Source organism: Danio rerio, chromosome 22 (assembly GCF_052040795.2).
Source record: "Danio rerio strain M-AB ecotype USA chromosome 22, GRCz13ab, whole genome shotgun sequence".
In the NCBI taxonomy this organism is placed as follows: Eukaryota; Metazoa; Chordata; class Actinopteri; order Cypriniformes; family Danionidae; genus Danio; species Danio rerio.
This window is the reverse complement of record NC_141042.1, coordinates 4,680,001-4,692,241: the sequence shown is the minus strand read 5'-3', so window position 1 is coordinate 4,692,241 and position 12,241 is coordinate 4,680,001. Positions and strand designations below refer to the sequence as shown.

Genomic DNA, 12,241 nt, shown 5'->3' with positions numbered 1-12,241 from the left:
GGAGCCTTGGGCTCAATTATCTCCGAGCTCAGGGTGCTCTCTTGGGACAGCATGCCAAATCTGCTATTGTTGCCAAGCATATCTAAGTGTAAACTCTTGAAATCACATTTATATGCATTACAAATTTAATTAGAGTCATCGTCACATGACCAGCATGTGTTTTCATCTCATTTTCACCAGGGTTGTTGACATTTAGTCATCAATTTGGTTGACGAAAACCCCAACATTTGGTGCAAAGTTAGCTTTCATTATACCTAGAGGATATCTAGACGTGCCGAGCAGAAAGGAAGAGAGATTAATGGCAAAACGAGACAACAAGGGGAGATGTGCTGCACGGGGGATTTATGGAGTCTGTACATGAAGCTTATGAGGTGTGATGGAGCGCAGACAGCCAGAGTAGACTGTCATTCATCTGCTAGTTCATGCAGACATGCTAGCTCCATCACAGGAAGAGCGTTTGTGTTGTTGCTCAAAGATAGAGCCATGTTTTCCTGAACATTTGGGTCACATTTAAATGGAAAATGACTCAGAAACTCGCTTTCCTCCCCCCAAAAAAAGACTCTTACCAAGCTGTGTTAATGCATTGTTTGACACATTGGATGAACTAGTTTTGCTTCACGTCGGATTCGCTCTCATTAAAACCCCAACACACACACACACATTCTCTCAGTGTGCTGTTTCATTGCTCGGCTGAACTCTTGAGAGACTCCACTGTCAGCAGTAACGAAGCGCTTGATTCTCTACTCCGCCACAAGACTCCATTATTTATCAGTTCCTTGTGAGTCACGGCACTCCATAACAACTTGCATGACGTCACTTTTTCTTTTACCTTTTCGCCAGACGAGTCAGATGTTCTCCCACCCACCACAGGCCATCAGTAACTCGATGTCTGGGAGTCTGACAGGTCTCGAAGCCGCCGGGAATTGATCTGGGAATCGGGTGTTGATTGCAGACTGGTTGAAAGTTTTGCAGCTTGTTACGTCGGGTGGCTGGTTGCTCTTCTGTTCCAAAAATAAGAGCGTTTTCTTATGGAGTGTTCTGGGATAAATGCTGCTGCACCCAGAGCAGTAGGATTGCATTTTAGTGTTACAGAATAAATATGTAATCTATTCTTTCTGTAGACGAACTTTCGATTCATCTCCTAGTGCTGAACATATGAAGAGTTGGGATAACGAATATCTGTGGTTTTATTCCAATGTATTTTTTGTATTTATGAAATTTAAAGTTTTTATTTAGAATTTTCAATCATTTTGAAGACTTTTAATTTGTTTTTTATTATATTTTGTTGATGATTATTAAATAAATCAATCAAAATAGTTTTGGCCCTATGGGACATTCAACGTTTTAATTAATTATGATTCAAGAGTTCACACTTAGCTGATGATTTATAAAAGCTTGCTTGGCATGCTGTCCCGGGAGAGACCCCTGAGCTCAAGGGCTCCTCGAGCCCGGGGCTTCCTCCCGTTGGCAGAGCGAGAGGTGGTGGATCTCAGAACTCCCCTGCTGCGGTAGCTAAGGGAACACAAGGGGTTAGTCAAAAGCTTGATTGTTATACGTGTTGAATGTCTTTGGATGGTGGGAGGAAACCGGAGAACCCGGGAAAACCCACACGGACATGGGGAGAACATACAAACTCCTCACAGAAACACCCACCGGTCCTGAGGAACCAGGGCTGGCAGTGTTCTTGCTGTGGGGCTCGCAGTGCTAACCACTGGGCCGCCGTGCCACCCAATCAGAGATAAAGGAGGAGAATAGGGGAGGAGGGGGGTTTCTTCCAAACGAAGATAAAGTGAACTGAAAACTGAGGCTATTTATAGTAGCTTAGGGCTCATATGATTGGAAGATGGTGATTAGCAAATGCGAGACCGGACGTGATAAATCATAAGCACGTGATCCTCTCGAAATTACTTTATGAATAAACCTCACTTAAAATTGTACAAAATTATTGTAATCATTTTTCTATTATTGAGCAGCCCAAACAAATCCACTGTTGTGCTAATCTGAGTCCCCCACCCATGGATTATACTTGAGTGATACTATAGAGCAGGGGTCACCCATCTTGTTCCTGGAGGTCCGGTGCCCTCCAACTTGCCTCAACACACCTGCCTGGGTGTTTCAAGTATACCTTAGTAAGACCTTGATTAGCTTGTTCAGGTGTGTTTGATTAGGGTTGGAGCTAAAATCTGCAGGACACCGGCCCTCAGGGAACAAGTTTGGTGACCCCTGCTATAGAGCATAAGTCTCAAACTGGATTCCTGGAGTTGCGCAGCTCTGCACAGTTTTGCTCCATCCCTAATCAAACACAGCTGATCCAACCAATCAAGGTGTTCAAGAATACTGGACTATTAAGCAGGTGTGAGTTGTTGGTTGTTGAAGCTAAACTGTGCAGAGCTGCGGCCCTTCAGGAATCAAGTTTGAGACCACTGCTATAGACTGAAAGTGAAATAGACTCAATGGAGAGCCCTGGGGGGTCTTTTTTCACAAACATTACCAGGATCCCCCGCTTCACCTCTATTCACTAAACCGAAAATATTTAAATTTGCTTTATACATTTGCTTTAAATCGGACTTTTTTTTGTGTCTTCGTTCACACCAGACGCAGATGAAGTGTCAATCGCGAGGGATTTACATGCTAAGCAAATGGAAAGATGTGAATAGACATCCTGTGATGCTATTCGCACGAACGAGGTGGCGTGGATGACGTAATTCACTTGAAATGCTTGATTTGAAAATCTGAACTTTAGCGGACGTTCATGCAGAATTAACCAATCAGGAATTTGCTCTAGTAGGGGCGTAATTGTGACATAGCACCTGTTGCTGGTGTCCCGAAGGGAAATCCTTCTGTCGACACCGGACGACAGTATATTAAACTGGGCTTGGCTCAGCCGGAAGCACCTCTAAAAACCTCCATCATCCAGGTATAGTTTCTGTAAGAGTTGATGAACTCTGAGCTGGTGTACCTAGTGAATCTACGCAGTTTTTCAGCCTTCCTAAAGCTCATAAAGTACAGCTACTTTCTCAATAAAATCCATGCTAGCCATTTAGCAATGAAGCTAGTGTTACTGGGCAAACAGAAGCCCTGCCCATGATGCAAATCCACATCCGTTGTGGGTATAGAGGGATGTTGCGAAAGTGAAGAGGGTTGGGGAGTTGTGGAAGAAAGGAAGGGTATTTGATATATATTTTGATATATATATTTAAATGATTCTTCTCAAACAAATGTCTTGGTTTGATTCAGTGAGCGCCGTCCCACCCCCCCAATGTGTAAAGCGCTTCGAGTGTCCAGAAAAGTGCTATATAAACGTAAGGAACTCTTCTATAATACTGGACTTATTTCTCTATGAAGGTTTGAACTTCGAGAGTGTTTAAACGAGACAGAAAAGAAGATGTTAATGCCTGGTTGGGAAAAGTGTATAAAGTGTGTAGTGAGGGGTTTCACATCCTTAAAACATCTATAATCATTTAAAAGTAAAGAATAAAGTGGATTATTTCCACCTATTGGAGGTTATTTTTAGAACGCAACTCTAACAAGGAACCACTGTATGTAGAAATAGCTTGACTAGCTGGTTCAGGTGCGTTTAATTGGTCCTGGAAGTAAAATATGTAGGACACCGGCTCTCCAGGATCGAGTTTGGGCAGCCCTGCACTAAACTTTGTTGTATATCTGACTTTTTTTCTTTAACAAGTGCTAAATGTATGTTCTCCCACCCACAACCGAGCATCAGTAACTGGACGTCCGGAAGCCTCTCTCATAACTGTTGGGAATCGGATGTTGATTGCAAACTGATTAAAAGTTTGCAGCTTGTTGGTGTTTATTGTGCTAAAGGTGTATTTCGGGATAAATGCATTGCAGTTTTTGTGTTTGCTATTTATGTAGATAGAGCTGTGCCTGTAAAACAGCTTCCCAAAGGTATTGGTAAGATAGTCATCATGCAGACGGTAACAAAAGCTTTGAAGCGATGCTAGTTCCAAGTAAATTTGGATCATATCATGGAAAGTGTTTCCAGGAAGGACCAAGCCATCTAAATGGACTGTTATTACTTTGCAGGTGGAGTTTCAGGACGAGACGCAGCTCTTACTGAAGCGCAGCGAGATTCACTCTCTGGACCAAGAGCTGCCCAAGAGGGTCATGTCTCGTCTGGTAAGAGCTTTTATTCGCTTTCTGCGCACAGAAATTCATCATTGTGAAGTGCAAGTTTAACACTTTACAGCTTGAGTGTTTGTCAGACCTGAAGGTTTTTAAGCTAACAATGCGGTCCATTTGAGAGCGCTGTGATTGACGTCACTCTAGAATAACAGTGTATTCTTTCCTCTTTTCAACAGGCAACCGTGAACCAGCAGCAACCTCAGGCTCAACCATCAGACGAACCTCTGGCCGCAAAACGCCCTCGTCTGCCGACCCCGCCGCCCACGTTAGCCATCGAGCCCTCTGCGCTACCTCCTGAGCTAGTCTCCACTTTCCTGCCCCCTAGTATTACCGCGAACACCAGCACTGCCCCTTGCTTGCCACCAGCTGCACTACCCGTTTCAGCACCCCCAGAACCCAGCGAGAGCTACACCCACAGCTCCAGCTACATCGCCTACATGGAGTCTCTCCTCAAGTCGGACTTTCCCGCGGAAGACGGCGAGCCCGGCCTCGAGCCTATGTATTGAAGCAGCTAACGCTTTCAGACTTTCAATTCATTCACTTGCATGTCTTTGTTTCATTTATTCGCTGTTGTGCTAATCGGAGTCCTCCCACCCATTGATGGTGCGCGTGGGACGCATGTGTGTCACTATAGACTGAAGCCGGAACGGACCCAGTACAGAGCCTTGGGGGATGCCGTGCTCTTCCACGACCCCTCAATTCGCCTCTTTCAATAAACGAAAAGATCCCACCACCGGAACGATCACCTACTGTATGTGCTGTTTACTTTAACACGGACTTTTTCTTTTCTCTAATGAGTGCTAAATATTTTTCTAACGCGACTCAAAACACGCTACCCGGTCACAGATCAACAGCCAGTCTATATCTGTACAGTTTCCGATATTTCTCAAGTGTTCGGGGAGGGATGGGGGGGGGGACCACAGGAAGAGTTTTAGCGGGGATTTAACAAGTATTTAAACGTCTTTTGTCACATATAGATTTAATATTTGTATAAAGGAAATCACAACTATGGCAGCATCAGAAGCTACAGTTTGTTTGTTTGTTTTTTTGGGTTAGCGTACGCATTACGATAGATCTCGCGCGTCTTCATGTATACTTCTATAATCGACGATAAAAATGTTTTTCAGCGCCAGGTGAATGATTTTTTTTGTAGCATACTTGGTAGACGTTGATATTGAAATACTATTCACCTCGTCTGTTTTTTATTATATTTACTGTTGTTGTTATGATTATTATTTTTATTGGTTTATAATTTTCGGTGCAACGGAGTTTCGGGAGATTTAACGGGAAAAAAAAATGCAAGTGGAATTGATCATTTTTATTGAGGAGTTCGGCGTACATTTAAGCGTATAGTCATAGGTGATGTTAAACATGCGCAGTCCGCCTTCTCAAGGTGCTATAGAGGTCAGAGACTACTGAGGGGCGTTGGGATGAGGTGTACATACTAGACGTCCTGAACATCGACATTCTTCTTCAGTGTAACTTCTAGTCTTATCGAATGCCATGTCACGTTCTAATAAAGGGTCTGGGTGTCGCTTTGAATTGGTTTTCTCCTTTTTTGTTGGTTCTCCATCGTGTTTGATCTCATGACGTATCACTGGTTTTCTCGTCCAATTAGCATCGAGAATTCACTTCAAGGCCACCTCGGTTCATTCAGAAACAAAGGCTCGGATCAGATCTTTTTAGAAATGATTGCTTTAGCATGCCAAAGAGTTCAAAGAAGCGTCCAAGACGCAGAATAAATAAATAAATGCATGAAAAGTCAAGACGTGCGACAGAAAAGGCGTGATGAATTGCATTGATTCCCTTTGCATTACTTGTGAACACTTGCATTAATTTGACAGCGCTTCTGTTTATTTTTATTCTTCTTATTATTATTAGAATGATTTATAATCCAAGTTACACCTTTAATCTTTTGGGATGAAGTGCGTACTGAGGTTATATCTTCTACACCGTCTCGAGCGCATCCTTTTTGATGTGACGACTGTCGTTTTCGTCTCAACGCTTCCGTTTGTTGTTTTCCACCTGTCAGCGACGCCTACGGCCGCTCCAAGACTAGACTCGGTGTGTCAATGGCATTTGTACTCCTCTGTTCTTGAAGTTTCTGCCTTGCATTAACACAGAAACGTCACGAGAGGCAGGTTTAATGAAATAACCCAACACGGCTTGCATACTGATGGTGGCAAATGTTTATCTGTGCAGAAGTAATAGGAAAGATTCTAATAAAATGTGAAGTGAAACTGTGCTTTACGTTTGTTTGTTTCCTTGGAATGAAGAAAAACTAAAGTTAATTTCTGGGAAAGTGGTAAATATTAAAGGTTATTTTATAATTGTGTTTAAAATAAAGGTACATTTTGAATAATTTCATATGCAGGCAACAAATAAGCCACAAAAATACTTAAAATGCTATATTATGCATATATGGCTAGTATAGCTGGAAAGATCACTTAGTAGAAAGCAAAAAACAAACAAAAACAAAGACAGAGGCTGCGTCCGAAACCGCCTACTACTCAATAGGTACGGCATTTGAATTTAAACGTACTACTCGGCGTTAGAAAAGTGTGTTCTATGCAGTATGAATGTGAACAGTATGAATGGAATTCAGATGTACTACATCCGCCAATTTGTCATGGTCATGTGACCTACCTGCGTCAGTTTCGTCACTTTACTCCCATTCATGAATTCGCACGCGGGGCATCATGGGACGGCGCAGCATGTATGGGATGCGCACTTTAGAATCTCGCCGGAAGTAGTAGGTCATCCTGGTACTTCTCGCATACTAATATTCAAATTCTATGAATTCGGTCATACTACTCGGCTGCATACTGATTTTAGCGTACTGTATAGTATGGAAGTATGCAGTTTCTGATGCAGCCCGAATACAGAGCATTGAGACACACCCCACTGTTCAGTCACTTTGCAAATGAATGCACACTTACTACCCACTTTATATGGTTCACCTGTCCAACTGCTCGTTAACGCACATTTCTAATCAGCCAATCACACGGCAGCAACTCAATGCATTTAGGCATGTCGACATAGTCAAGACGACCTACTGGTATGCAAACCGAGCATCAGAATGGGGAAGAAAGAGGATTTGAGTGACTTTGAAGGTGCCATGTTTGGTTGTGCAAAACATGCTGGTCTGAGTATTTCAGAAACTGATGGTCTACTGGGATTTTTAACACAACCATCTCTAGGCTTTACAGAGAATAGTCAGAAAAAGAGAAAATATCCAGTGATCGGCAGTTCTGTTGGCGTAAATGGCCAGACTGGTTTCAGCTGATAGAAAGGCAACAGTAACTCAAATAAGCACTCGTTACAACTGAGGTCTGCAGACGAGCATCTCTGAACGCACAACACGTCCAACCTTGAGGCAGATGAGCTACAGCAGCAGAAGACCACACCGGGTGCCACTCCTGTCAGCTAAGATCAGGAAACTGAGGCTACAATTCACACAGACTCACCAAAACTGGACAACAGAAGATTGGAGAAACGTTTCCTGCTCTGATGAGTCTCCATTTCTGCTGCCACATTCAGATTGTCGGGTCCGAATTCAGCGTCAACAACATGAAAGCATGGATCCATCCTGCCTTGTATTAATAGTTCAGGCTGGTGTAATGGTGTGGGGGATGTTTTCTTGGCACACTTTGGACTCATTATTACTAATTGAGCATCGTGTTAACGCCACAGCCTACCTGAGTATTGTTGCTGACCATGTCCACCCTTATATGACCACAGTGTACCCATCTTCTGATGGCTTCTTCCAGGAGGATAACGAGGGATTAAGGCAGTTCTGAAGGCAAAGGTAAGATGTACCTAATAAAATGGCCAGTAAGTGTTTTGACTATTTCTGTGAAATTAATGAGTTCAAAAATTAGTCCATTTCCCCACAATCAAAACGATTACTCAAATCCTTTTCACAATAGTCTCTAACTGCTTTTTAAGCATGTCAATCATAAGTGCACTTGAAAATGGCTCATTTTTAAATATAAATTGCTTTTTAAAAACTCCACTCGGGTACTTTCATGAAGTTCAGAGGTCAGTAAATTGCTGTTTATTAATTACAAATGTTCGCAAACGGATTAAAAGCTTTTCTCGGAGACCCGAGCTATTAAAAATAAACCACTGAGGAAAAAAAATAGCCTACCATGAATCATCCGAGGCAAAAGGATTAATCTGGTTGAGAGTTATTTTGTCAAATCGAACCCCTCATTGACATTTAGCTGCTCTAAATGTGCCTTTATCTGATTAAAAAACAATTAGGCTTTTAAAATATTGTCTAATTGTTGTGCGCAGCTGAAATGAGCCGTCAGTCAGGATTTGTTTGGCGCCGCTGCGGCTCCCATAATCCACCGCGCGGTTACACACAGGCAGTCACGCACAAACTCAGTTCGTGAAGTTCTGAGTGCTCTTACAGGGATATTTCTAGCCTCAGCTGCCTCTGTAGGGGCCGAAGTGAAGAAATGTGACATGACACCTGCGCTCATTACCTGCTGAGGATCTTCATTAGCTCGGTGTGTGCGGTACATTGAGCTCGGATGACTTGCAGTTTCAGATCTGCCAAAGAACAAGATGCAGAAATAAAGACGAGGCCAAACACGAGCAGCTTATGAAACGACTGTGCCTAAAGAGTCGAGGACACGAAATGATTCATAAGAGTCATTATCCAGTCCGTGAGTCGTTCTATTTGATTAGATCTATCTATCTATCTATCTATCTATCTATCTATCTATCTATCTATCTATCTATCTATCTATCTATCTATCTATCTATCTATCTATCTATCTATCTATCTATCTATCTATTCAACAGTCCATCCTTCTATCTCTCTATCTGACCATCCATCCATCAATCCATCCATCCTTTTATATTTTTGTCTATCTATCTATCTATCTATCTATCTATCTATCTATCTATCTATCTATCTATCTATCTATCTATCTATCTATCTATCAACTGTTCCATCCATCCATCTATACAGTCAACAGTCGGTCTATCCATCCATCCCGTCATCCATCCATCCATCCATCCATCCATCCATCTATCCATCTATCTATCTATCTATCTATCTATCTATCTATCTATCTATCTATCTATCTATCCAGTCAACTGTTGGTCTATTCATCCATCCATCTATCTGTCTATATATCCAATGGTCGATCCATTCATCTATCCATCCATCCCTTCATCTATCTATCTATCTATCTATCTATCTATCTATCTATCTATCTATCTATCTATCTATCTATCTATCTATCTATCTATCTATCTATCTATCTATCTATCTATCTATCAACTGTTCCATCCATCCATCTATCCATTAATCTTTCCAGTCAACAGTCGGTCTATCCATCCATCCCATCATCCATCCATTCATCCATTCATCCATCCATCCATCCATCCATCGATCTATCTATCTATCTATCTATCTATCTATCTATCTATCTATCTATCTATCTATCTATCTATCTATCTATCTATCTATCAACTGTTCCATCCATCCATCTATACAGTCAACAGTCGGTCTATCCATCCATCCCGTCATCCATCCATCTATCTATCTATCCAGTCAACTGTTGGTCTATTCATCCATCCATCTATCTGTCTATATATCCAATGGTCGATCCATTCATCTATCCATCCATCCCTTCATCTATCTATCTATCTATCTATCTATCTATCTATCTATCTATCTATCTATCTATCTATCTATCTATCTATCTATCTATCTATCTATCTATCTATCTATCTATCTATCTATCTATCTATCTATCTATCTATCTATCAACTGTTCCATCCATCCATCTATCCATTAATCTTTCCAGTCAACAGTCGGTATATCCATCCCTCCATCCATCCATCCTGTTTTTCACTTTCTCTTTTCTTAATCTCTCTCTCTCTCTCTCTCTCTCTCTCTCTCTTTTTGCCATTGCTCAGAGACGTGCTCCGCATCTGGATCTCCATCTTTGAAGCCGCTGATGTTGTTTTGAAGTCTTCAGATGAGACGGAGCCCCGGCGTGTCGACAGCGGGTTTCTGCGTGACCATTGATGACCCCGTCGCCGCGGCGGCCCGTTTGATGTGATCGCGAACCCTCATAATTACAGCCAGCGGAGCCCAACACAAATTCAGCAGCGTTGCTCTGACCCGTCGCTCAGCGGACGGCATTAACATTCCCCCCGCGTCTCCACAGCCAGAACGGGCCGCTGGGATCCTGCCAGATTTGCAATTACAGATATTAAAATGCATTTAGAGAAAGACAAGGCATGCTTTGATAATATAGATCGGGACGGCGGAAATACTAAAGGAGAATTTAGTGTCGGCCAAAGTGAGATCACCTGTCATGTGACTGCAATGCTGAATCACATATTACGTGTTGACCTGTACCAATAGTTATGTTTCATCCTCCTGTTTAATGCGCATTTTGGATATGTGCATTAAAAACGGGTGATGGTAACACCAAGATGCGCATCAATTTTGAAAATGTGTATAAACAAATCTATGTGCACAACTGAGTAGGATAATCATTTTATAAGATAACAAAAAATGCACAAACTACGATGGAAACGGTTTTACTGAACAAATTCCAGTATGCGACATAAGCTAACTTACATAAAGTAAGTTCTGTATATGTGAACAGGCCCTTTTTGAAAATACGGTAAATTCGTTCCAGCTATTTTCCGGAAAGAGAAATTGTAACATTACCGGTAATTTGCTGGAATGCTGCGCTGTGTGAACGCAGAAGGGAGATTGCCGGAAAAAGCACGTTCACGTCTAGACCGTGCTGACGTTAGACGTCTACTTTAGCCAATCAGTACAGTCAGACGCTGTATGTATGTATTTACCGTTATTTTGGAATGGATGTGGGAACGGTCTTTTCCGGAAAAATTCTGTAACGTCTTCGCCTGTGTAAACAGCGATTTTTTTTTATTTATTTATTTTTTTAAATTTACCGAATTTAAAGTCTAGATAGGGGCTGATTACACTGAACATGCTTTCATGTTCCAAAAATGCACGATTTTTATGTCGCTAGGCAACAACTGAATCAGCTGTGTATTGTGTGCGATTGTTGCTGTTGATATTGTTGTAATTTAAACAGTTAATATTTAAATATTTGTGATATTTAAGATGTGTGATTCATACGGCACTGGATAACTCAAAACAGCAACAAGTCTCTCATCCATCAACAGCGGGTCTCCGTAATTGTCTTGACAACAGAAACACTGCAGTCAACGGAAACCCCGCCTCCTCTTTTATTTGATTGGAGAATGAAACTGATGCGACTGACTGAACACGTTTCAACACTTTTTCAACTGCGAACGCAAAAACACAAGGTTAAGCAGGCGGTTAAAACGCGAGGCGCACAGGGCGCATAAGCAGCGCACACAATGCTCACGGCCGTAAATCATTCAAGGAGGCACCTCTCAATGCAAATGCGCGTTCGGTGTGATTGGCCCCATAGACTGTAAAAGATATGGGCGTAGTATCCGTGACGTCACCCATAGTTTTCTGAAGAGCGCAATGAAGCTACAGGTGGGCGTGGTCCCCATTTTGTTTGCACGTTATCGCGCTGACCAGGGGTATCCAAAAATGGCCAAAGAGGCGGAGCTACAGATGCCTTCTAGCATTTTGTTTAGATGAGATTATCTTTGGGAGAAACACTTAACACTTCATTACCTGCGATTCGTTTGGGTTCTGACCACATGTGCTTGGCTGTATACTATATCATTAAAGAGTTCATTGTGTTTGGTCTTTTAGAAACTTTGTTGTAACACATTGAGCCGCTAAACATTGTTTTTATGCCGTTTTTTCTACAGGAGGAATACGCAAATTACTTCCTAATACTTCAGATATAGTCTGTGTTGGTAGATGCGAGGCTATTGATGAACTCCAGGCATAACACTGTATGACAAAGCTTCAGATAACTGTTCTAGAGCCTGCAGCTAATCAATCTGTCAGATTCTGGAGTGCATTACAGGTCTAGAGACAATTATAGCTGATAAATGATCCTAAAACAAATACATTTATAGATAAAAGTGTGTAAGAATTTCCCTCTCCTTGGAGATGGAGGTCACTTGAATGGTTTGTGAACAA

At 41.9% G+C, this 12,241-nt stretch overlaps 1 protein-coding gene across 2 annotated transcripts in view; it reads left to right on the top strand.

Annotated features, from left to right (window-relative positions):
• The window catches only part of kdm4b (lysine (K)-specific demethylase 4B), an 814,203-nt gene that overhangs the window by 82,970 nt on the left and 718,992 nt on the right, over positions 1-12,241 (top strand). The window contains 2 exon segments of one of the 2 annotated variants that reach the window (NM_001082805.2): positions 4,048-4,140; positions 4,323-6,390. The exons of the other annotated variant lie outside the window; for it this stretch is intronic. Of the exon segments in view, the coding sequence (NP_001076274.2) occupies positions 4,048-4,140; positions 4,323-4,652 (423 nt within the window). The 3' untranslated portion in view covers positions 4,653-6,390. 2 annotated transcript variants of the gene reach the window in all.